We start from the raw sequence: 27925 nt of genomic DNA on the forward strand, positions 1-27925 counted from the left end.
ACCCGGTGAACGAGAAACTTTATCGCGCTGGATATTTTTTAGAAATGTATATATATATATATATATATATATATATATATATATATATATATATATTCCGTTGTATATAGGCTACACAGGACATTAGACATTTCATCGTTTTTAAATCTAGTTTTATGTGTGCCAGAAAGTGCCTATTTATTTTGTAAAACATTTTGTCTTCATACTTAAAGTTAGAAGGCCTATCTTGACACTTTTGTGAGTATTTTCGATTTTTACTAACTTGGTACTTTAATATCTTCATACTTTTGAATTTTCCTACGACATCTTACTTCTGTGAGCTTCATATTCAGCCTGTTCATTTGCCTATTTACTGTCTGACTCTACACAATTAATGGTCATTCATTTCTTTCAAAAAGTTAATTTTGTGTGTGTGTGTGTGTGTGTGTGTGTGTGTGTGTGTGTATATATATATATATATATATATATATATATATATATATATATATATATATATATATCACTGTGTTCTATGTGTTTTTATGTTTTGCAAAACAGTAATGCTAATAAAGAACTTCAAAAATAAAATGAGAAAGAAAATCTACCTAGGAATGAATCATTTAACGTTATGAATATATCGTAAATACCGGTATATAAAAAATTATAAATATATTACACATTGACACTATAAATTCTAACTCACCTAAAATACTAATAAAATACTAAAATAAACTCGTTTAAATTAAACTGTTGTATATCTTATATTTAATAAACAAGGCAGCGCTACTGAAATTGTGCTGAAAAACAGAGATCAGCAAAGGACAGATTCTAATTTGGTAACACCATCAATGAGCTCAATGCAGACAAATATCTCTCACTGGTTGTGTATGAAAACATGGAGAGCTAGCAAGACAACATCGTGTGCATCATGCTTGTTCAAGTTAACTTTCAATACGTCAAGACCAAACGTCACTTGTAGGCGGGGAAACAACGCCATTTCTGCTCGAGACGCATGATTTCCAGTAAGGAGTTTCGAAAGAGGTTTCCGTTTTCTCAATTTCTGTTATGTTTTCATTATTTCTGGTTCCTCGCTAAAATCCGACGATGGATAAGCTGCATTGTATTTTTAATGCAGTAAAATAAAAAGCTGACAGTCCAGCAATGTTTCACTACAAACAATTAGCCTAAGTAGCCTATCCAACGAAAAATGTCATTTTTTTTTTGACAAAATAAATAAAATAGAAAATAAAACAATTGAATGTATACGACTTTAAAACATGAAAACCCAGCCATGAATGTGTAATAATATACCTCATTATAAATAATTAATGAACATTTGGATCCATTGAGGTGAATTGTTGCCTTGACCGCGGTTTATAAGCTACTTTGTGTGTACAAGTTGCTTGTGTGGATTTTGTGCTACCTTCCCAAGAAGCATAGAAATAAATAAGCCCGCGTATTCAGGATTATTGTTTTGTTAATAAAGTCGCATATTTTGGGCTTGTTTTATCAGTCTAGTTTGATGGATTTGTAGTGGATCTGGCAACACATCATATTTTACATCAGGAAATGTTGAAGTCAGCAAACTGCATTGTCATTAGTAGCCTAGGACTAGCCTTTATTTAATTATTTTAGAATAACATTTTCTCTTGCTCGCCGATATGACTATAGAATAGTGAAGGAGTATATAAATAAAACAAAATTTGTACTCTCAAAAAACATAATTTTGTGGTACCACCAGAGGGCAGTGGGACACTGTGAAAAATAAACCAATCTGTGTTGGTCAGGTTAAGATAAGGTTATGAAATAAAACTAGGACAATAAGTGTAAAATAATTCTAAATTTACCAATTTTGATCAGATTTGATTAAATCAAACTCCCCATATGGTTTATGTTCAGTGAAGCCAAGGCTGTGTCAAGCTTCAGGCATTCCTCATATCAAAGACCATTTCCTGACCGCTCATGATACATTTGGCCTGTCTGAGGGCTGTTGAGATTGGTCAGCAGAATGCTGTATGAGCTTCTGGGGTTGTTTTCATGTTCAGCCTTAACTTAAACAAAGTCATAGCTGACTTGGTCAATCTCCCGCTGATAGAATTTCACAGGACCGAAACTGAATTCTGAAGTTACAAATGTTATCAATAAAAATTCCATAAGAGTTGTGCAAACTGTTTGGTTTCTATCACAACTGACCTTTCGCAGCTGTTTTGAAAAGTAACAACTGTGAAAATAAACATATGGAAAGGAAAAAAAAGTTATAAGACGCTATCAGAAATTGTTAAAAAAAAAGTGTGAATGCATGGATTTTGAAATAGTTGCTTATTAGCATGCACATAACTGGCATATTGTCTTTTTATCAGAACTTACAAAGCACATAATAATGCCATTTTTGGTATTGTGCAGGATTAAGGGCTTTATTAAGGATTTAATAAGGACTAAGCCCTTAATCCTGCGCAATACCTAAATTTAACAACTAAATTATTAACTATTAATGAGCAGCAAATTAGGAGTTTATTAAGCCAAAAGTCATATTTATTAGTTAGTAAATAGTAAAAATTGGACCCCAAACTACATAGTGAAAAAAACTACAAACAAATATTATATATTATTATAATATTATTATAAGATAAATTATAAATAAATGGTTTAATATTTTAAAATCAAGGCAAAAGTCAGCAGATTGTTGGTGGAATGACCTTTTATTTGTTTACTCTGCATTTTTTCCTCCCCTCATTCACAGCTTTTCATTATTTCAGGGTCCTGTTAGGTAAAGACGCATTGAGTAACAGAGATGGCAGCACATCTGGAATCAATACAGCCGAACTGGGTAACTAGGGTTTGGGGGGGAGTTAGGGCTAAGGTTGGGCTAGTTACGGTTTTGGCCCTGGGGGTCCATGTGTCCCTGACTCCTAAATAGATTTGATTGCTACCAGCTGGTAGCCTTAACTCACCCTGTGTCAGGGATCTCCTCTGATGTCAACCTTGTCAGTATCAAGGCTAGACAGGACAAAGGAGAGTAAGATATGAGCAGTTATGAACAGAGGTGTAGGCAGGGTCTGAGCTATGGGAAATCTTGCTGCACTACATGTGAACTCTCTGGTTTGCATCATGAACATTTCTACCTTGGTTTGAAAATACTGAGGACAATTTCCATTTAAAGGTAAAACAAAATTGTACTGATAACGCACATGCTTTTTGTGAGAACCTTCAAATATAATATGCTCTTGAAAGGCTATAACTGACTATATCAAAGCTCAAATCACAGAGACTGACTGCAGAAGACATTAAAAATTCAAAATGCTTCTGCATTCACATTTTTCAGAAAGAATCCTGTCATGTTTCAGGACAACAGGCAAACTTATTTGACCTTTAAAATTACTCATTCTTTTTCATATGCCAAGACCACTCTTAGATGTAATATGTTTATATACATTCTATATATCACATAATACTAATGTATATAATATTACTATATATATGTGTGTGTGTGTGTGTGTGTGTGTGTACATTAGTATTAATATATATGCTGTATATTATAATAATTATAAATATAATAATAGAACATTATAACTTGGATTATAATATACTATAGGGGATGCAGCATACTATAGAAATATTGTTACAGCTTTTTACAACTTTTATATTCTATCTGCAGCTATCATCTTTCAGACCCTTGATGCTCACATCCACATCTGTTCCACTAAAATACAGGATTATTTAGCAATATTCATGAATATCATTTGAGAAATTGACAGATTCGTTTATTTATGTTCGACTGAGGAATTTTACGTTATACACTGAGGTATTCATATTAAGTATTTGTATAGTTTTTATAATACACACGCACTTGTGTGTTTTATAACCTTTTAGCACATATGAATGTTTATTTGCTATCTTAAAAGTTTGTTAAAAGCTAAACTTAACAGTAGTAATTTGGAGCTTTTCCTTAATGCTGAATCCATATGCTTTATCATTCTGTAATTTAGATTCTGCCCCAGCTCTGGAGTCAGAGAGGTCGAGTTCTAGCTGACCAGGTCACATCACTCAGAGTGCGCCGGCACGGATGGTTGCTATGGTGAGGGTTATGGTGGAAGAGATATGGGGATTGATGGAGAATTTTTGCTGGCTCAAGTAACAAAAAAATACACTTGTGTTTTTTTATTTTTGCATTTACACTTTCTTATACTCAATTAGAATTAAGCAAATATATAAATAAGAACTTCTTGAATTGTCCTGCTGTACACTGGTAAAGCTAGAAAAAAAAGAAAGAAGGGAATTGTTTTGCTAATTAACATTGTGTAAACAAATTTCTGTGTAATTATAGCTCATGAAACTGATATTAACCCTGTAAGCCATGGTATTTTTGCGTCCCTGAAGGTGTTGACACACACAAAAATGACACATAACTCCAAAACTGTAGCAAGGAGGTTCAAAAGGTACTGTATGTATTTTTTTATAGAAATCTTTATATAAACATTTATCTTTACATTTGATAATCCTCCTGTTGAGAAATAGTTGATAAAAGTGTAAGAAAAATGTATGTGCTCAAGGGAAATATATAATATCTTTCAAATTTGACATTCAATGTCTCAGGAAAGAAATAAGAATGATTATTTTAGTGATGTTCCCCAACACATGAGCTGTATGTGAATTAAATATTTTGGTGATGACATGAAGTAATCAAAAGTTACAGCATTTGGAACCAAGGTTGCCTTTTTCTTAACCCTTGACAGTTTTAGTCAAAGCACCAAACAATTACCGGTATGCTTGTTTTATTTTACCCTGTAAGAGCTTTCAAATGACTTATTACACATGTCTATCTGAGCTGTATGATGATTTTTTAATTGTGAAAAAGAATAATAATAATTTGATTTAATTAGGAGTTTTACTAATAATATCCTTTTTTTGTTGTTGTTGTTGTTGTTGTTGATCAGGGCGATAGTTCGAAATAAAATTAGAATGTTTTTCACAAAGGCCCTCCTGCCCGCAGTACACTCCGTAGAACTCAATGATTAGATCGTAGCAAAAGATGATCAAAATAATTACATTCATTCATTTAGAATGATACCTATTTTGTGTTTTTCCATTTAGTGGTTGCTCAGTAATTTGATTATGATGGTCTATCTACTAAGACTGGAGGGCAAGGACTGTACATAACCCTTATTTATCTTAATCAGAAACTTAATCATCAGCATTCATCAGCACTTTACATTAAATATGAGATTAATCTCCGAGTCCATACTATAAAAATATATTTGACCTAAAGAGGGTTATGTTGGGGGTCAATGTTTTGATGTATATCCTATAGTTTAAGACAACGGTTGCAATCACACATAAGTAATTAAGTCAGTTCTCATCAGGCAGTGTTGAAAAGTTAAATACTAATTGAAATTAAGTGACATCGAGCCAAGTATGGTGACCCATACTCAGAATTCGTGCTCTGCATTTAACCTGTCCAAAGTGCACACACACAGCAGTGGACACACACATGGAGCAGTGGGCAGCCATTTGTTGTGGTATTGCCGGCACGAGACTCAAACCATAACCTTAGGGTTAGGAGTCAAACTCTCTAACCATTAGGCCACAACTTCCCCAAAAGTCTATGTAAGCAGCATAGTACTAAACTACGAAAAAACATCATTCTGTTGAACTAGCCAGCATCTCATATGCAGAAGCTAAGCAAATATTCACTTACACTAAAATCATTTTATTTGCTATTTGGTTTATTCATACACTCTCAGAAAAAAAAAGGTACAAAAATTGTCACTGGGGCGGTACCTTTTCAAAAGATACACCTTTGTACCTAAAAGGTCTGGTACCTGAAAGGTACAAAAGTGTAACTTTGAAAAGGTACAATCCCAGTGACAGTTTTTGGACCTGTTTTTCCTGAGTGTGTAGAATAGTCACATGACCTCAATATCCCACAAATCTTAGCTTTGTTACATAATTTCATAATCTCACCCATATATAAATCTTTTTATATAAGGCAGTTCACCTTTATAATCTGCACTTCACATGTACGGGTAAATGAGCCATTAAAGATTTTTGACATATTCTCTTTAATATTGTGTAATACTTTTTTTTTTTAAATACAGTCTTTTCTGAGGTAGACCATTACAGTTCAAGAACATTATCATTTTTATAACAGACATCAAAAAAAGACATGAAATGAATATTTTCATGTACAATATGCTGCAAAAATGAGGTAGAAATGGTTACAGAAAATGTACAAGAACAAGATCCAAGAACAAATTTACTGTACTAATAGATCAAAACAGCTAATTAATGACAATTTTGTTGGACAAACTGTATCTTTGTGTTCCTGTTTTGAAATCAGCCAAGTCTCTGTATTTGCCTATGATTTCTGAATGAAAATGGTTTGAATTTATGGAAACGGGTGCTGTATTTTTCTACACAAGATTTGTATACATTGGATGTCCCTGAGTCTGCCAGGTTCTGCAGGTTTTATCTCTTCGACAATGATCAATATGTGCTCCTAGGGTCATTCTGATTGACCTGTGTGGCATGAGTGAAGCCACCAGCTTTACTTGAAGAACCCAACAGTGCTATAGGGTTACTAGACATCAGTCAGAATATGGCTTCTCCAAAAGACCGTGTGTAAGATAGAGGAACGGGGGATGGGAAATCAGCTCACCACATGGCTGTACAGGGCCAGCAATCAAGGGGACAAACCATTGTGCTAAGAGCATGGGGTGTGCTGGGGCTAAGGAGTGATCAGCGGCTGTTACATCACAGTTGATCAAAATTTTAAAATCCACAAAAGCCAGTCTACAGACAATATAAATAAACTCAATCTCATTTTCTTCAGCAGTGATGATTTGAAGACACCTGATCACTCCATGCAACTTTTATGTACCTTATAAACAAAAAATCTGAAAATTTTAGACATTGGTACAGGCTGCTCCCTCTGGATTGTCTACATGTTGAGCGTGTTCCTTTTCATATATTATACATGATGGTATAACACATTTATAATTAGACATGATTAGCTGCCAAATATATATATACTGATCTTTGGGTTGTTTCCTTTTTTTTCCTCAAGTACTTACATTGGTTGTTTTAAAAGGACACTGTCATATGCTTTATACCTTGGTTTCTGAAAACAGTTTGTCCAACAAAATCAAACGTCTTGTTTGCCATCTACAATAACACTTCATGAAGACAATCATCACTCCATCAAAAATCTACATAAAAAATAAAGGGTAAGGATAAGGGGAAATTTTTCATAAAGAGTTAAAAACATGGATTTATGGCATCAGGTTTTCTCTGAAATACCTGAATTACATTCATTGTTTGTCTTTGTAGCATTTCAAGTTTCACCTAGGAGGTAACAGCACAGATGCAGTGTGTATTCAGGTCTGTGTCAGGTCTGTTGCTCACCTCCAACCTCAATGCTACTACTAAGACCCTAAGATTACATACATTCTTTATTTATAATTTCTGAGGTAAAGAGATTCTTCCTGAGTATTTCAAACATGACTACATATTCTAATAAAATAAACTTAGTAAAGCAGAAGAGAGAAAATAGTCATTCATGGACCCTTGTTTTTGTGTTTGAGGGTCCTAAGCAAAGGCTCTCACGAGATTGTGAGGAATGTGATGGGCTGTTTATATATTGTTGTATTTGGTACATTTTTTATTACCTTTAACAAAGTGTTCTGAAAGAAGCCTTTCTTTTATCTGACTTTCTATGGATTAGCATTTTAATACTTTTTGGGTAGCAATGCATACGCTTTTGGTAAAATGACCATTTTGACAAAGTGCACAAGATATGAACGTGGCCTAACAATCAATTTTGTAAAATACTGTTGCTTTCTTCCCTAAGAGTTGCATAACAGTAAATACATTTTGGTGAATGCTGCGACTTGGACATTATAATGTTGGTGAGCATTTTTGGTACAAACAAAGTCGTTTTGATATATCCTAAGCCCTTTAACACCAAATGATCTTAAAACAAATCAACGCAAATAAAACAACACCACTGGAGTGGACTGGCAATAAATAGGATCCTGAGAGATGTTTTTAATGGGGGAAAAGCCTCCAGGTTTAGTCCAGGATCAAGGCTAATTGGAATCCCAGTGGAACTCCAAAATATAATTCAGTCTTTCTATCAGATATGCCAAGCAACTACTAAATGCCCCTTCAAGAAAGGCCTAGTATTTAATTTCTTTGGGAAAAAAATAAAGTATATGTATATTTATAGAAAAACAACACACCCTGGGCATATTCCCTAGATTAAACACATTAAATCCAAAATGCCACCCCACCATAGACTGTAATTTCAAGTCCCACTCTTTTGGCTGCAAGTAGTTAAAAAAAAAAGAAAGAAAAAAAGAAAGAAAGAAAAGCATTTAGCAGTCTCCAACCAGTGGTTGACTAGGTTCTCAGTGGCTATAAACCTTGCTCCACTCCATACAAGTGTCCAGTTCTTTGGGGGTGCTGTGAGGGCGTACCTTACAGAAAGCATTTTCAAAGTCTTGGAGGGTAGGGGAAGAAAGGGATGAAGAGAGACCATGCAAGGGCACGGGTGCAGAGGCAGCAGATGACGCCAGGGCCTGCTGGCAGAGTTGCAGCAGCTCCCAGACAGAGAAGCCTTCTGAACGCTGCAGTACTGCTGACATCTCCCTTTCACCCAGAGTGAAGCCTTGGGGCGCCAGCGCCTGCAGAAGCACATGTCTGCGTGTGCTTCCATCTGGCAGGCCTATGTGGTAACGCTTGGAGAAGCAGCGCAAGAGGGAATCTTTGATCAAATCAGGCCGTCTTGTGGTGCACACAACCAGAACCAAGCTGCTCTGACCATGTTGAATCTTCTCTAGCTGGGCCTGCAGTTGCTGTCTGAGACCTTCCTCCTCAACGGCCTCTACCTCGCTGAGCAAAACCACAGCTGGTTGTCGGGCTGATGCTACCGAGAACAGAGTGACAAGAAGTTGCTCTGCTTCTCCTTTCAGTTTAGAGGCCAAAGTTGTGCAACTCAGCCTATAGAAGCTAGCACCCAGTTGAGATGCCATGGATCTTACCAGTGTTGCTTTGCCCCCTCCTTGAGGGCCAAACAGCAGGACAGTTCTGGGTGGGCGGATGGCAGGGTTGGGTCGCAGGACAGGCCACAGCACGTCCTCCTCCAGTGCTGCTTTGATGTGACAGTTGCCAGCTAGTTCACTCCAAAGCAAAGCTGGGCTGCAATCTTGAAGTTCCTGGCTTACTAGCTCCAGCATTCGGGGCTCCATGCTTTTCACTGGATCGGAGCGCTTCTGAGAATGATGCTGGGAGAAGTCTTGCTCCGCCCCTCCATTCTCCCCAGTCATGGCTGCTGGTGGACTGTAATCCCCTGCGGCTCCATACGCTGGTGAAACCAATGGCTTTATCCCACTGTACTTCCCCACTTCCTCTCCTTCCAGGCTTGACTGAGATGAAGGTTTACTAGGCTTAAATGCTTGAGGATCTGTGTTGCCCATTCCAAAGCCATTTCCACGGCACTCAGCTTTTTCACTGACCCCATATGGAGAATCTCCCCCAGTTTTTATGGGGTCATAGCTATATTTCCTATAGCGTGAACTGTCTCCATCTTCCTCATCCAGGGTCATCTCAAATGCTTTTCTCTTCAGAGAGCCCCCAGTCTCTGATCCCCCTAAACTACTGTTCTGATATACATAATTGCCACCAACCACTGTGGGTCTTGATGGAAGTGGAGAGGGGGCGGCTATGCCCGTGGGCATGTAAGTGGCTGTTGGATGGATGTAGCTAGGAGCAAGGCTAGTCTGGTGAGAGTAGGTGCTAGGGGGGTAGTTGTATACAGGGGTGGAAGGTGTGTAACTGGGTAGTAGTGTAGGGCTAGGCTGAAGGGCATGTAATGAGGCTGGTGGAAGTGCTGAACTGGGTTGGGGACAGTACCCTGATGAGAGGTAGGTGCCATTGTAACTGGGCGGGTAGTCACTGGAATGGGGCCCACTGCAGGAGCTGCTCCCACTGTATCCTGAGTCCGAAAGGTTTATGTTAACTGCTGACACGTTGCCCGAGCCTGGTTGGCCTGCTGATGTGGGAACCACCTTTTGTCCCGAAAGACCATCATGAGAGGAAGGAGGCACCAAGGGATATCCCCCGTCAGTGCTGTGCGTGAGAGGCCAAGGCTCCAGTTCACTTTTTTGGCCTCCGTTAAGAGCCCCAAAGGCTCCAGGCTCAGGGTATGTGCCCACAGCAGGGCGTTCGTACGGTGAGTCTAGCATGCCAGAGTATTTCTCAGCGTATCGCTTCAACAGGTTGGAGGCAGTAAGGGCTGAGATGTCATCATTTGCCCAGGCATAGCTGTAGGAGCTACGGCTGCGGCTGGGGTAGAGCTCAGGCTTGTGGGCCGGGGATGAGGTGGTGGAGGACACGTCCAAATGCTGCTCAGGCCACTGGCTCAGGGGCTGTGCATGCTCCGGGTTCCAGTGCATCTTCAATAGGCCTGCCAAAGACAGCAATTTGTCAGATTATTCAAGAACTTGATAAATATCAATAGCATATGTTCATACCATTCACAAATCAACCTTGGATCCAGTGATTTTTTACAATTTGTATCAAAGAATTCTAAGACTAGTCAAAATGACTAAAGGGACATTGTGGCTGATTGCAGAGTTTTTTTTTTTTTTGTCATTTTGCCTGGTGAGAGGACTTTTTGGTACTGTGGATGCACACAGAGGGAGTCTTTCTTTCCCTGCAGTATATATAAAAGAGAAGGGCTGTGAATTTGTTCCTTTCAAGCCCTCAGCTATGTAGCAGCCTTGTGTTGCCATCTGCAGTTCTCCCAGAGGAGAAACTGTTATCACCCTGTGCATGTTTCTCTCAATACATTCCCTCCCACTACCACACTCCATCCACAATGCAATTCTCCAAAAGGCTTCTATGGCCAGCTTGACAGAGGGAGGGAAAGAGAGGGAAGAAGGAACAGAGGGGGAGAGGGGGAGATAATTTTGGGGGAAAGGGGGGGGGGGGTCTGGTGGACGAAATAGTTGTGCTATTCATTGGCCACTTCCCATGAAGCACTGGGAGTGTGGAATGTCCTTTCCTCTGGCTATCTCCAGCACCACTTTCCTCTGATTAATTATGCTGGCCTAATATGAACGTGATCTTAATGCACATGAGGAAAAATAAATCTGAATTAAATATATATATATATATATATATATATATATATATATATATATATATATATATATATATATATAGATAGATAGATAGATAAATAGATAGATAGATGCATAGATGCATAGATAGATAGATAGTAAAAAGATCTTAATCCTTTAATAGGAAGAGCATTTTTTTCTTGGTCTTGATAATTTCATGGAGCAGATAATAGTTTTAAAACCAGCCATTTCATGAGGGTTGCAACTGCTCCTTCCAGAGGCATTAGCTAAATTCCACACATAGTTTGGCATTATTGAACTGTCAAGAATCAGCCTGGGGACGAGGGCTACAGGGGAAAATGAGAAGGTAAAAAGAAATAAATTGCAAATCTTCATCACAGGCTGCAGTCTGAGGGGAAAGTGATGATTCGTTATTCACACTTCTGTCAGATTGTGCAAGCTGCTGCTTTATTGGCATTTAAATCAAGTTTCAGTCCTGTGTGCTATGTTTCCCCTTACTCTTTTTCTCCCAAAAACTCGGCCCTCCCCCTTTGTGTGTTCTTTCTGTTTCTAGAACTCTCACCCCTCCCATTGCCAAACCTTCCCATGTGTGTCTTCAGATTACGCCTGCTATTTATTCCAAAAGATCACACCAACAGACCAGATGGCCTTTGGATTACCATGTCCTTCATATTCATATCTAGAGCCTTAAGTTCCCCAAGTCCAAACCAACACATTAACCCTATTGCTGATTTCTAATATAACACAAAATCCCTCAGAATTTGTAAACAAGATGAACACAGGTAAAGCATTTGATCATTGTTCAGTCAGAAACAGTATATGTCCAGCAGGACAATACCATCTCCAGGCTGGTTTGTGACGTGCTGTATGGAGCACAATAATGAGGCCAGTGTGTGACAGAGATAGATGGCAGCCCAGGGGAGCTCATAAAACCTGCAATGGGGAGAGCAGGAGGAGGGGAATGGACAGCAGGCGCACCGGCCAATGTGTGTGCGTGTGCATGCACACGCATAAGTCTATCTGAGAGGATGGGACTTGACATTAGGTAAGTCATTCAGGCGGTCAAACTGCTGTCCACTCCATCAATATACATGTGTGTGCGTGCACCAAGACACATGGGAAAGTGCACATGGAAGTGCCATTTGTGGCAGGCGTCTTCAAGAAGATGAGTTCACCTTAGTGTCCTACTGCCCAGCTAAAAATGCTATCCATTAGCATGAAATAAGACACAGATGAGCTGGTTTGCAATTAGAGCTACGCCTCAGCAGGGACTCTAATAATCTAGATGTGATTTAATCTGTTTCTATTTAAATCACCACAGCGGCAGAGATTAACTCATTCTGGGCATTTGAGAATAGATGGTCCAATTACTACAAAACTGGAAGAAGTGCAAATGACCACTGAAGGCTATTTATTTCTGTGAATAAATGACAGAATCAAGCCAAGGAATGATTAATAAAATATGCCAATAAAGACTGAGATGATGAGTTTTAAAGAAACAAGCAATATCCTATAAAAATATATATATATATATATATATATATATATATATATATATATATATATATATATATATATATATATATATATATATATCTGTACATTTGTCTTACCAAAGCATTTGCAGCATAACGTGTATACTGAACAAATATGGAGTGTAAAATAAAGTAAAATAATCATAGTAATTATATTAATTTATTATTAGTATTAAAACATTTTTTGTCTTAATTTTATAAAAAGAGAGTAGAAATTAACATGCACTGAACTTAGTTTTTTATGTTGCGGTGGTCTAATTTTTTTTTTCATCTAAACTGTCTAGTTGCAATAAGCCATAACTAATTAATTCCATTTAAGATTAATTAATGAGGGGTAAATGATCAAGTGCACCTTTATAGAAAAATAAATAACTGGAAAAAGTTATTGAATTGAACAGGTAATCAAGATATATGTTATGAGGATAAGTGTTATGCTGGGTACAAACATGGACACAACCAGGATTCATTATCACTCTCACACACATATACCTAAATTATAGCCACAGGACCAGTTCTAATCTCACATCAACATAGGAGTAAACAGAGGAGTGGATGTTTGGCTTAAGAAACGAAGGGCCCTTTAAACAAAAATGCATTGTCCGCATGGGAGCTCCTGGCCATTGCTTTGTGTGAACCGCAACGAGTGGTTTGCCGTGGTGGCTCCATGCAGGTCCGAGGCTGGCAGGGAGACAGATGTTTCCATTGCTCAACTTACTGTCTGTGTGTCCATTGTTGCACAGCCCATTTAGCAGACGTCTTCCTGGCCTGACAATCGTGTTGGTCCTGAGACAAAAGCTGAGGGATCCTATTGAGAGGCCTGCCTAATTATGGAAATCTTATTAATCTATTCAGCAGCAGTGTGCTGACAGCCTTTGTGCCGTCCTGGTATTTATTGAGGGTTCTTTTGGAGATGTGTGCATTTGTTTGTTTGTGTGCACCATCTTGATTTAATAAAGTGCTACTAGATTTTTTTATTTTAAGTTAAGATAACCAAAATATTTGTTATGAATTTGACTCGACCACTATATTACTACAAGCAGGTTGCTGGAGCAGAAGGTTCAGCAACGTGAGAGCTGAACAGGCCCGGCTGCCAGAGGATGCTCAGCTTTTCACAGCTCCCCAGGGGTCCGTGTGCACTTTCAGGCTGTGTCACTTTTGTTTTCCTGCCCTGAGGAATAAAACCTACATGGATGCAACAAGCCTTCTGGGAGACAGGGCCATTAAACCAGGCAGATTGCACAGGGGCCAGTTGTAAACAGGAGCAGCCTGAATGAATCCAATCATGCATTATTGTGGGCACCCACTCCCTAAACCCCACACATATATTTACTCTACTAAAGGGACCCCTTTCATTGCATATTCAAATATCAAATCTACAAACACCATTTGCATCTTCAACTAAAGAGCACATAGACAAGAGTATACTTGAAAAGAGTATATCCTGAAAATTTGATTAATTACTATCCATCTCTGTCAATTAAACATCAAAACAACTTAAAAGCAGTAGTTGTATGGTTGAACATTGAGCATCTTGTTGGGAATCATGTCCTGAAACTTCAGCTCACAGTTCTGGTATGTGTGGAACTCCCTTTGAAAAACGCAGATGCCACAAAAAAGGGCTCTTTCAAGAGAGCATAAAGATGACGGAGAGAGAGAGACAGGAAGAAAGATGAGAGATCTGAGTAGATCTGGTTGAAGAGTGCAGAGGGAGGATTGGGTTTACATGAATTAATCACCTGGGTGCAGATAAGATGGCACACTGTGTTTTAATAATCAGCTGATTTGTATTCCGTGTACAGATGTCTCTTAAATCAATCCCTTAGGCAGAGGGACTGCAAAATGTCGATGATGTAGCCTATCGGACACTTTAAAGTCCAGAAACAAAATTCAGGTTATATTTTTGTACTTTTTAATTAGAATTAAAATTTCAAATAAATAAATTGCATTTCAATATTTCAAAATACTGAAAAAATTATTACTGAAAAAGGCACAGGAATTCATAGTGATGCACAACAAATAAACATAAAAACCATGTAAAGTGTATATATATATATATATATATATATATATATATATATATATATATATATATATATATATATATATATATATATATATCAAATATATCAACAAATTATATCCTCTGAAAATCTGGTCCTAGATAAAGGGTGATCAGATCTTGACTTTGGAAAATAAGAAAGAAAAAGAAAGGAGTGTGAGATCCTTCCTCAAAAATCCTGACAACAGCTCCTCATAATTTATAAGGCATGCAAAATCGGCCATAACTATGTCAGTTTTTTTTATTTATTATTGATCCATTAGTTACAGCAGCGTGGTTAACATGATCTCTCTGTCTCTTTTTTCTTGCTCTTTCTTTCTGGTCATCTGCTCGCTTTTCAGGGGCCTAAAAGATGTAATGGCAGAAGAGGCAGTGAGCCTTATGAGTGTTCACACCTGCTCCTCAGTGCACTGCCAGACGCCATGGCTCTTTTCAGCCTGGCCCCGTGTGGTCCCTAGAGGAAGGAGCCTATCTGCTGGAGTGGCAGTGAAGGATCAGATTTTTTTCTTCTCTCTCTTTCTCTCTCTCTCTCTCACTCTCTCTCTTTCTCTCATACACACACACACACACTTCTCACACAGAAGTCTTCCATTTGAGCTGCAGTCCATAATCTCTCAGCTTTGAAGGTGTTATTGCTTGGCCTTTCGGGACACTGTAAGTTGATGATGACTACAGTAAATATTGAGTCTCACACCATATTTCTCAAAAATGCGAGAATAATGAAAAATCATCAATGTGACAAATGCATTACGTAATACAGGCTGTTAGTTATGAGAAAATTATTTAGTATAAAATTAAATATATACACATTTTAAATTGTATGCATCCTTTGCTTTAATTTGAAATCAATACTAATAAACAGGCACATTACTACAAAATTAAAGTTTATGTTGTGAAGCACAATCTGTGTGATCTATATGTATCATTTGTGGATAATTGTGCACATTTCAGCTCATTCAGAAACTCAAAGCCTTGGTGGTTTGAATGAATGAGTAGATGCTCATAATTTCAGAAACAACACCCCCATCCCCCTGACCAGCTAATTATTGTCCACTAATGCCTGGCACCATCCTTTTTATGAAAAACAGGGTTCCTATTTTCTGTGTCCGCAGGCCAGGTTTAGGTCATTGTGTCCACTAATATATCAAAGGACAGCTGTCCTAAGGCTCTGTGATGACCAATCACCCCCTTCCATCTGTCTCTCTTATCCAATCTCTCCTCCATTTCCCCCTGTTCTCCTCCATCCCCTACTTCCAGTCTCTCTCGTTCACCCCTCTCCCTCCTTCCTTTCCACCCTGCCCCCTCATGGAGTTCCCAGATTGCGTTGAGGTGCTCTATCTCAAATTCCCTGGCCACTTTATTCATTGACCCTACGTGCGCCCTCACAAATATAACTTAGATTGGATTAGGTATTATTATTAAATACAACTAAAACACACACAAAAGACATTATTACTTGAAATAAATATTTATCAAAATTATATATAAAACTTTATTTTAGCTAGTTGCTAAGGTAATATTTCTCATTTTTGTTTACTTTAAGCTAAAGTACTAAAATAAAAAAAATAAAAACTGAAACTAAAACTATATAGAATAAACTAAATACGATATAGACATACTACGAGATATTTTAAAATACAAAAACTAGCATGAATTACAAATCATAGTGTATCAATGATAGTTAACACTGGACTGGATGCAGGATATATAATATGTGGGTTTTAACTTTTCAGACTACAGATCGCTGGACTTGTAAAAACACTCTGCAGCTTAAAGGGTTCACATACAAATAAAATTCTGTCATTTACTCAACCTGTATGACCTTATATTTACTTTTATGCATTTGCCAAATGCTTTTATCCGAAGCAACTTACATTGCATTTTATCAGTTCTTACTACAGGAATTCTTTATATACCTTCTGCAATAAATCATGCTTTATATATCTGTGTATAACCATAGTCCATATTGTATGTGCAAAAAAACAAAAACAAAAAAAAACCTTTACAAACAAACATACAGGTTTGAAACAACATACAGTAAGACTAAGTAGATGAGTTCACTTTTGAGTGAACTATATCTTTAATTAGAGAACCACAGACAAGCCCTTTGAGGGATATATTGGAATATCTTGGAGCAGAGAAACTTGACGCCCAATAACCCTCAGAAGTCCGGGACTTAATTGGAAGTGTAATTGTGGTAGCAAAGGGCCTAATGAGCTGTCTTCAACGATGGTGAGATGATGAGCAGAGGTGGGGGGTCCCAGGCAGAATGTGTTTCTCTAAGCCCCTTGTCCTACAGCCGCCATTTCTCTTCCATCTCACTGACTACACTGCAGGCTAATTAAAGTCCATTCACACCCGCCACTAATGACCCCGCACTCATTCACACAAACACTTCAGCACCTTGCCTGTTTACTCAAGGGTCCCAATGCCCCTCCAGAGCCACATTCACCCCATCGCTCTCATTAGAACAGATGTGTTGGATGCTTGTTGTTAATTGCTTCTTCTGAGGCATCCAGCGCGCCCCTTCCCATAAACCGAACTCAGAGCCTTAATGACTTAACTGATGCAATTAGAGTGCTTCTTCAGCCTAGGCCTTTAGTATGGAGAAGGGAAAAAATGATGTCATAATATAGCGAGAGAGCTGAGGCTATGATTGTTTCTCTTTAAAGAAGGAATATTCTGGACAGCAGTGCCCCAGAGCAACAAGAGTTAGAGCACTCATGGGCTGCTGGCCTGGGACTGATTTAAGGGTGTGTTTGAAGTGCAGATTATAGATTCTTTGCACCAAATCCCTCCAGGAGTATCCATGGCCCCAGGAATCTCTCTCAGATTTCTTTCAACTCTGAACGCTCTTCAGCTTGCGGTTCCTACGTGCTCATCAGAGCAACACTTATAATTGTTTGATGATGTAGTGAGAGTGCATGTAACTGCATGTGACAGACATCAAACAAAATCCTCAAATGCACACACGTAATACAAAAATGAATGTCCTCTCAAGTCAAACATAAACACCGATGTCAGAAATGCTCAGATGCTCCACAAAGAAAATTCCAGCATGGATGTGACACTATTCACATCTATACCACATAACCTTCCCTACATTCACCTGACTCCAGCAACAGGGGACTTCTGAGGAAGAGTGAACAGACAAGACATAGCAGCACTGGGAACGACCAGGAGGAAAAGGAATTTGCCTGGGTTTTAAACAGGAGGGATATCTAACACATTTGTGCTGTCCTAATATCACACTTGAAATTCAGGGGTCACACGCACATCCGTACAGTCCCCAAACATCAAACTTCAGAAACAACCAGACCAGTTCCTAAATCCGGATGCATGCTGCAGCACTGGAAAATCAGGATCAGTGACATTAGCCATCTAAAATCTGTCCAGATACTCAAAGAATTTAAAATATTCTGACAGGGCTTTGTGACATTTTGGAAAATAAAGTGTGTAAACAGAAATGGCAAACACAAATGAATATTTTAAAAACTAAAAATTGTTGTTCTTACTGATTCATTATACAGGGACAAGCATAACTTTCATAACAAATTATTAATATAAATCAATACATCATTTATATACACACAAACTTTTATAGTTTTTGAGGTTGGTCAGATTTTTAAATGTTTTTGAGCATCATTTATCTGAATTAGAGGGACATATAAAGGCAAAATTAGATAGTTGAAAGCCATTATGGTCATATCACTTCAGCCAAGGCAAGAATGTGCCTTTTAAGCAGCTGATCTTCAAGAATTTGTTACAGAAAGACTAAAATGGTATCATTATCATTAGTATTAATTATAAAACCTCTTCCCCTCATCAAAACTAATATTTTTTATAAAACATATGCAGAGAATTCAGTTCGTATGATAAAAGGAATTTATCAAAACAAACAAAAAGTAATTCCATTGGCACATCTGACAAAGGTCCTCTGAATACTTCACTAAATGGAATTATAACAACATAGTGGTAATCGGTTGATGCAACAACCTAGCAAGCCAGCTGAAAAGTATAAGCCAGCGATTATATTTCAAACTGAGGTGCCTTGATTCTTTTCATGTAACTGTCATGCCTATAAATCACAGAGAAGAAGAGCTAAAGAGTGGACAAAAAAGCATCTCTTCAGGCAGAACTGGGGAAAGAAACCCCATGCTGACCTACAAACAATGCTGTTTTGGAAAGGGCCAAAGCGGAGCTCAAATGAAGCCTGGCAGGGGTTTAGGAATGGGGGCTAAAACTGGACATGTCAGTTATTAGGTCAGTTCAGAACAGTGAGAAAGGGGAAGAGAATTGGAGACAGAGAGGCAGAGAAGAAGAGAGAGAAAGAGATTCAGAAAAGGAAAGAGACAGAGGAAGTAACTGTGCGAGTAAGCTGGACACTGGTGGTTAATCATGGGGAGATGACAGTGGCAGAACCACAGGGTTTCTCCTGGTACAGCCATCAGTTCACCCCCCACACCTGTCTTACTAACCATGACATATAGTTTGGGTATTTTCAGATCCAATAATGTGGCTTAAAACATTGTGAACAAAACAATTTAATTTACTTTTTTTTTAAATGCCCCATTTTTAAACTGGTTTACCAACGAACTTAATACTCAGGGAGCCGTAGGGGAATTTTTCACTAGAATAGTTCCCAATAAATTATTTATTGCATTTGCTGTGGTTTGATGTCAAAAATGTTAAACTTACTATAGGGAACAATGGGACTCAGCATTCTGTGGATCTGGTCTCGATTACGGTAACAGTTCTGCGGTCAAACCCAGGTTAGCGTCTGTACGGCTGTAGTCCATCGCTGGCCTGCACTCACATTGGGACTCAAACAAATGTGTTCCTGAAAAACAAAAGAGCAGTAGCAGCGATCAGGAGGGGTGAGTGGTCATCATACACATACACCGCACTGCATCATTTTTAAATGCAAACAAACACGTTTATGATGAATGAACATGAGTAAGGAACGTGCAACCAACAATCAAGACCCTCAAAGGCATCATCTCAGTTTTAGACAAGAGTGAAACAGTCACGGACACAGGCACTCTCACTGTGGGCTGAAAACACACAGGGTATTCATTAAGAGCCTGCACACAGGCATTAAGCTGATTGTGTGGCTGTGTCCAGCTTCTAAAGAGGGCTTTCCAAATCTCCCTGACAAAAAGACCCATGCATACCATGGCCGTTCTCCTCGCCTCATCATAACAGCAGCAGAGAGCATGCTTTCACAAAATTAAACTCATTTCATCCCTAGCCACACACTCTCCTGGTTCAATCATCTCTCTTTTATTTACAAATATACATAAATATATTTATATACCCTTCTGGATGTATATTTGTTATTTATTTGGATATACATACACATACACACACATTATACAAACTAAAAAATTTCTGTTCTTAGAAATTAAAACGCAGACTTAATAATTGAAAAATAATACTAAATAATAAGAACACAAGTACATTAAAAACCGCAACATGAACAATTTGTTTGGCATGTTCCAAAGAAGTGTATAATTTCTTCTCAAGTTAGCATACAGGAAAGCTCACACATGATTGAAAAATATTACATCATAATGCTAGTCAAACAGTGTGGCTTCCAGCTCTGCTTTCAGGAAATGAAATGGCAACAGACACACCATTCATTGTAAAGTTTGATGTTAAATAATGATATAAACCATGTTAAATGTACAAAATACATTTTTGTTGAGGTTTAAATATTTTTTAAATCACACCAGTGTATTAATGGTCAGTTTATTACTGAACTTACACTGGTCAGGTTAACATATTTAAACCTGTAAATGAGTGATAAAACAATATAAGTAATATATAATTTTTTATGTATAGGTTTTCTCAATTAGAAAATGAAACTTTAGTTAATGTATATTTTTTTATGTAGATGTTCTGTTACAGTTCATGTAATGGCTTTATGACAAAAATTAGAAATTGAATGGCAGTTTATTTAATATACATTAGTATACTTTATGTAGATATTCTCTTATAGTTCAAATAACTAATGTCTTTATGATGAAAAATGGGGATCTGTGAAACTAATACTGTCAGAATCAGAATGAGAAACTTCATTCCAGAATGGTGCTTTTGAAATAGTTTAAACTAAATGATGGGTCCTTTTACATCTGCTCAATGAGTGAAAGACTACCCTAAACCAACAACCTCTAAACTTGCTGAGAATGAAGGCTGACACATCTATATACTCAACACATGCACACACATGCAGTCATGAAGAGCCGTATGCTTAAAACCTGACACCTGCATGCATTGCGGGGAATGCAGAAGAGGCTGTTTCACATAAAAGGAGGGAGAATGCAATGAAACAGACTGAAGAAGAAGGAGAGTATAGGCTATCAGGAGAAGTAGAGGACAGTGCAATGCAGAGTTTAAGACTTTCAATCATTTACAGCTCCAGACAAGAACAACCAGCAGCAGCAGCCGCAAAGTGTACAGTTTAATATTAAAGTAAACTCACCTACTCATGCCTGCATTTTCCACGTCAGATTCAAAAGCAGTTAGATAATCCCTGGAGCAGACAGGCTTGTGTGTGCAGTACTATGCTTTTTTTCCACATATGGGACACGACTCAACTCTCTCTGTGTGTGTCTCTTTCTCTCTCTTCCCTCCCAACCAGTAACAACAGAGCACCCACACACCCACCCACACACACACACACACACACACAATCACCCTCCCCCAGCGTTACCCATCCCCCTCCCTCTCTCTATTTTTTGTTAAAACTATTTAAGCAGAGAGAGAGAAAGAGAGAATGAGAGGAGGACTATGGGGTGGGGGCAGCTGACCAATCATGCTTGGAGTGCAGGTTTGTATTCTTTTTCTGAGAGAGCAATAGAGAGAGAAGGTCAGTTGTGGCGGAGGGAAAGGCAGAGGCTGAGCTAGGCTAGTCCCTGAGGGAATTAGGGTAAAGATGTTTATTTTGGTCAATTTAAATGGTAAAACTACTGCTGACTCTAAAATACTGGCCAAAGCTTGATAGTACTGGAACTTTAATTCTAACTTGAAAGTGAATCCGAGTGAATAAAGTGAATCCGACACAACGTTTCTAGACAATTCTTGATCATAGACTCTCATTCATAAAGTTGTTACACACGTTTTTTCATTTTAATCTTAGACATAAACTGCTGTTCAAAATGAAGTCTCTTTTTGTATAAATATTTTAGTCAGCAAGGATGCTCAAAATTGCTGAAAAGTGAGAGTAAAGATATTTGAAAAAGGTATATAAGATTTCTATTTCAAATACATTTTTTTTAACTTTGAACTTTGAACGTATTTATCAAAGAATTCTTAAAATCCACAAAATGATTAAGCAGCTTGGGTGTTTTCAGCATTCATAATAATGTGAAATGTTTCTTGAGCAGCACATCAGCACATTAGAATGATTTCTGAAGTATTATATTATACTGAAGACAGGATTAAATTCAGTTTTGACATCACAGGAATAATTATATTAAAAAGTTAATTTGAATTATAGCAATATCTCACAATGACTTTTTGATCAAATAAATTTTGAATCGATGAACATTATAACATCAACATGTACTGTATAACTTACGCCTCAGATTATAGGAATTATCTAGACATTTTTTGCATTTTTTTAATTGTTAAGTGGATTTGCATAGATATATAAAAACAGTTTTTATAATGAACATGAATAATGTATGCCTCAAATCAGTACTGAAACATTAATTGTAACTTAAAATAAGTCTAGATATTGATCATATACTGTCATTTCTGTAGCTCTTAACAGATTCTATCTTTTATATTGCAAACATTATATTATCAAAATGTATAATTTGTGCCACAGTTTGGTATATATTTCTAGGCAATCACTAACTCTCATTTCTGTAGCTGTTAACTGAAGTTGAGTCAGCAAAGGTCATGGCTGCTATAGGCACCAAAGTCCAGTCTGACATGCTCGAGTGATTCAGTTCTGCTTCTGTACCTATTTAAGAAAATGCTGAATGACTGAATGATTCACTCAAAACCATAATGATTTTCATTTTGACATTAGCAATGGTTGTGTGTCAGTTCAAAGGTTTAAGTGTGAACACATGAAATGTCTGCAGCTGCCACACTGACCATTTAGCATGTTAGCATAGGAAGTAAATGGAACCTACATTCTATACAGACTCACAGATTTTCACAGGTGGACTGGAGAATCCTATGCCTTTATTTTTGGAGCTCATCAGCATTTTGTGAGGAGTGTAAAGAGTGTGTGAGGTTGTGTATGGAGCATTTTTTGCACAGCTGACAATCTGTTTTTAGAGTGCTGTGTTCAGATGTACACCCAAATCCGTCGCATCCAAATCTACCACATCACATGGCACTGATGGTGAAAAACTCCCTCATACTGTTGAGTCTCATTTGAAATACACCTAAAAACAAGAAAGCATGCAGACTTCGGTGTCTAAAAAACAGTGTGAATGTTTTCAAGGAAAAGAGAAAAAAGCAAGGGTTCAACACCCCAATAAGGAAAAGAGCCCACCATGCAACCAGTAACCAAGTCAACTCTACACAGCAACTTGCTCCATCAGCATTTATAAAACTATCCTTTGTCCAACAAATGTCTTTCATCCCCTATGCTGCGATTCAGCACCACCCCCGTTCAAAAGAGACTTCCTCACAAAAAGCCTTAACCGGTACTATTCGTGCTCCAGTGGAAATCAGGGGTGAAACGGTAGCCAAACATTTTCATACTTTAATTTAAACTCTTGTAGCTCAAAAGTGCACAAGCAACCATTTAAAAAGTTGGAATGGTAAAGACAAGCACTCACAATGCCGTGCACAATGTGTGCTGATGAAACACCATTTAACTGTGCATCAGTCTCTATTAACAGTGCACTTTTTCTTCTCAGGTTGACCATAATTGGGAGATGATAGTGGCTGTATGGGAACAGATTGGCAGGGCCTTGTGAGGATGTGAGCCCATCACTCTATCGCCCACAAGAAGAGAAAAAAAATTAACCATTTATGTTGAGGTAAGCAGTCTGCCTACTGCAAGCCTGCTGAGTACAGCACTAATGACCACAAAGCAGTCTTACTTCAGAGCTGGAAAGGGAGGGACAGCGGAAGACTCAGTTTGACAGGTGTCAGTCATAAAATCAACCTCAAGTGTGTACAATTCACCACCCAGTACAGCCTCAAACACCACATGTCCACTGACCCCAAAATATCTTAACCATATTAAATTATAAGCATTAAAGAACCAAGCAGCTGAGCTTACTTAATGCTGGACTCCAAACAACCACAAAGGATGAAAAACAGCTCTAATTACCTGAAATACTGAAGATCTCGGTCTGACCTCATTGTTTGAGGTCATGCCAGTTTTTAGCAGCTTTGCCGTCTTCAGTCTGTACAGTGCAGGGGGATCAGGTGCACAAATGACGGCCCGGTGATGAATCAGGGTAATAAGTCATTTGGTTGACTGAGAAGCTGCAAGCCTTGCAGTTGTCCCCCGCTGGTACTCATTAAGCGAGCAAAAGAGCAGGACTACCCCAGCACAGCCCTTAATGAAGATGACATGCAAGTGATTTTCAGTTGTACACTAAAATAGGCTGCAATCATGTATGTTACAGGGTTCCCACACCTTATGACCAAATACATTTCCACGAGTTTCTCAGTCATTTGTAAAATGATATTTTGTCACAATTTAACACTCAAAAAGAACAATTTCTAGCTGACAAAAAAATAAAAAATAATAATTAACATAAAATATATATATTTCAAATAAATGCCGTTCTTTTGAACTTTTTGAACTTTGAATCAAATAATCCTGAAAAAATCATGGTTTATACCAACATTTTAAATGTTGTTTAGTTGTTTTCAGCATTGGTAATTACGACATATCTTGCTGTTCAAATCAGCAAATAAGAATAATTTCTGAACATGACACTGAAGACTGGAGTAATGAATGCTAAAAATTCAGCTCGCAGAAATAAATTACTTGCTAAAATATATTAAGATAGGAAACAGTTATAACACCATATTAATGTTTTAATATAGTTTTTGATCAAGTTATATATATATGTGTGTGTGTGTGTGTGTGTGTGTGTGTGTGTGTGTGTGTGTGTGTGTGTGTGTGTATCTGCCATTACTGCACTGTTCTGTTTAATGAGCTAATTTTCAGGTCTCATTTTAGGTGACAGCTGTACACTAGTGAATGGTACACATGGCTGAGAGGAAATATTGTCAAGCTTTTTCCCAGCAACCACCTAAAGTAAAATGAGCCTATACTTAGAGAGTGCCATTCCAGAGCCAAAGAGAATGGCACTCCTGAAGACATATGTTCATTCTCTACCATAGCTGAACAAATATAAAATGTCAATCATCAAAAAAAAGAAATACAAAATTAAAAGCCTTACATAAGGTAAGATTGGAAACATGTCAGGAACATACACAATATATCTGGCTTGATATGTTTAATCAGTAGCATGAAAAGATCATCAAAGTGTGTCTAGACTTTTAGGAGAACTCACTGGATATGACACACTGTGACTTTGATATGCGATGATACCATATACTTTTTGAGAAATAAATCCAAAAATAAAAATGATTCAGATGTGACAAGTTTGAATTGAAAGAGGCTGAAGAACATATTGTTGGATACAAAAACGTTTTACCCTTCTGCATATGTAATTTCACAGTTCATAATGTGTGAGAGAGAGATTTTTGACGGTCTGCGCATGAATGTGGTGATAATCAGTACCAGGCTGCTGAAGTTTGGGGATATGGTGTCATTAGCCGGCCGGGGAGTGCAGTGTCTTTGGCAGAGATTAGGACGGACTGAAACTCTAGCCTGGCCTCGGAGTCCATACATAGGAGGGGAGAGGGGTCAGCTGGATTATTACTGGGTGTTTCAGATGTTTATTATTCCTATTCTAACTCTAACAGCTGAAAATTGGAGAATTAAGCAGCAGCCTGGGGGATCAGTGCAAAGGGGTTAAATCCAGCACTTTAGCTCCACAGAAAAGACATTTCTCAGCTATTTATGCTCTGCTTCCACACAGTTGGGGTCTGAGTCAATGGAGGAAGATAGAAAGCAAAATGGACAGAAAGACATTTGCTGAATGGGTTTTTATGTTTACTCCTGCCTTTCATTGCTGCTCATCTATCAATAAAAAAACACAATTGATAACTCTTTGATATCACAATTTCTATGCAGTATCTCAAAGACAGCAATCAGATTAAATAGAGGCATGATTTGCATGTTTCTCCTGAGAAAAGGAACCTTCAAATCTCAAAATTAAGAAGTGAGCTTAACAAATGTCACAAACCACACAAATTGGACAAGACACCAAAGATTGAAAGATTTCAGGATGAACTCAAACAGAATCATCAAGCGATTATCTGAGCTGTATCATCAACATTAAAACAAGCCTGTAAGAGGACTCTACTATACTTAAAATATGAAGGGCCAATCAATGATCAATAAGAGAACAAATGCCAATAACATCAAGTTCCACATCACTAAAGTTTTTGCAATAGCAGGGGTGGAACTAATTTGGGTCTGAAGCAACAGAAGCAACTGGGCTCCATTTTTATGTTTTCCTTTCATATAGACATCCAGTCACGTCCATGCAATGCTGCTTATCTGGCTGGGAACATGTGAACATGCGCAGGCAAGTGATTTGCATGACACACTATTCACACTGTTTTTAGAGCTGTGTTGAAACCAGAAAAGAGAAATATTGCAAACCATACCTGCAAAGACTTCAGGGGAAGTAAGTTTTAAATGTCTTTGATTGGAGTGCCAATGCTCTTCTACTGCTGAAAGAGGAGTCAGATGAGAGTGTTTTAGAGCTCTAATTAAAGACAGAGGTGGGCTAATCCACTAGCTGCAGGGGCGAACGAACTCTGGTTACTGTGGCTAACCACTCACATTGTTGCCATTCATGTGTCACTGAACAAGACCGCAATTGTGTGTATTAAATATAACTCATTTTGTGTTTCTTCACATGATTACATGTCAGAGCTTTTTAAACTCACCTTTAAATCACCTCCCACTTTAAATGTCACAGAAATAAACGTTAAACAAATAAACTAAATAAAAAAAGAAATAATCTAAATTAAAATAAAACATAAAAAACAAACATATTTTATCTTTAGCATTTCTTATTTTGATTTGGTAATTCAAACTAAAACTGAAAGAAAAATGTATAAAAATTATGAAGATGTATTTTTAAAACAAACAAACAAACAAACACAAGGAAATTACTAAAACTGTGAAATAAAATGTGAAATTAAAATAAAAAATGAAAGTGTGTATGTGCGTTTATTGCAAAGTCATAAACGTCAAATCTCAACAGTACGTGAGATAAAACATTATTTATGTTTTTTTTTTTTTTCTAGGCAACATGTGAACAATAACTTTCGGTCTGCAACTCTCTGTGTGTCACTTGAGCTCCTCTGTCTATTCAAACCTCGACTGGCCCGTTGTGTTGGGATAAGGTTTCCACCAGCTCTTCCCTCAACAGAGCCTGATGTCAGGAACTCTAAATATAGCTGCAGCCCTGAATTGACACAGATGAGTCACGGACAGAGAGATGGACACATTCCAGCTCACATACACACCAGCCGATTCTCCCTTGCATGATTCATGAAGTTCACAGTTGCCACTCATCCGATCAATGTCATTGCACTTGGCAAATCACAAAGTAACTGTTTACCATTCGAGGTGCTTACTTTGTTTACATTGACTTTAAAAGGCATAAAGACAGCATTATCTAGCGCTGTTGATTTCCTTTCTGCTTCTCGGTGATTGATCATTTCAGAGCAGCGACTCAGCCAACGTATTGATCAGAGATGATTCTGTTTGCAATAAATAAATAAATAAATCTGTCAGGTGGTTTATCAGATGCACGGCGTTAAGCAGCAGTGATCAATAATTGGAGCATGTGTGGCTGAAAACATTTGGCTATATGAAATTTTTTGATTGACGTAAGAACAATATTTCAAGCTGGGTGAAGGTTTTGGTGCTCTAACAGAGAGCCTGAAGCTGCAATAAATTGAACAGCCTGAAACCCTCGGGGGAAGGGAGCCAGAATGGCGTCTGAGAGAGACACGGAGCCAGTGTGATACAACCCACCCACACTGCATGGTAAAATGTTGTGGTGAACCATATTGCTGGTGCCTGTTTTCCCAAGGCTGTTAGTAAAGCTGATATCAGCGAGTTCTTTACAGTC

General features: G+C 37.9%; 1 protein-coding gene and 1 long non-coding RNA gene across 4 annotated transcripts; one reads left to right on the forward strand and one right to left on the reverse strand.

Moving 5' to 3' along the window:
- The first annotated feature begins 109 nt into the window (after window positions 1–109).
- On the forward strand, window positions 110–5745 carry LOC113065463 (uncharacterized). Of its 2 annotated transcripts, none has more exons than XR_003279028.1 (3): window positions 110–237; window positions 2736–2806; window positions 3966–5745. It is a non-coding gene; the product is annotated as an uncharacterized LOC113065463 (long non-coding RNA). The 2 variants fall into 2 exon arrangements; XR_003279027.1 differs by lacking the exon at window positions 110–237 and adding an exon at window positions 961–1020.
- A 274-nt stretch (window positions 5746–6019) lies between these two features.
- On the reverse strand, window positions 6020–21358 carry LOC113065464 (putative fidgetin-like protein 2). 2 transcript variants are annotated; one of them, XM_026236711.1, is made up of 3 exons: window positions 21203–21358; window positions 19413–19554; window positions 6020–10441 (listed from the first exon to the last, which is right to left on the reverse strand). In XM_026236711.1, exons 2-3 carry the CDS (start codon window positions 19435–19437, stop codon window positions 8385–8387), a joined length of 2082 nt encoding a protein of 693 aa, XP_026092496.1. In that variant the 5' UTR covers window positions 19438–19554; window positions 21203–21358; the 3' UTR covers window positions 6020–8384. The 2 variants fall into 2 exon arrangements, with proteins under 2 accessions (XP_026092496.1, XP_026092495.1); XM_026236710.1 differs by having other exon boundaries at window positions 21199–21355.
- Window positions 21359–27925: the final 6567 nt, after the last annotated feature.

This window comes from Carassius auratus, chromosome 48, assembly GCF_003368295.1.
Source record: "Carassius auratus strain Wakin chromosome 48, ASM336829v1, whole genome shotgun sequence".
Lineage (NCBI taxonomy): Eukaryota > Metazoa > Chordata > Actinopteri > Cypriniformes > Cyprinidae > Carassius > Carassius auratus.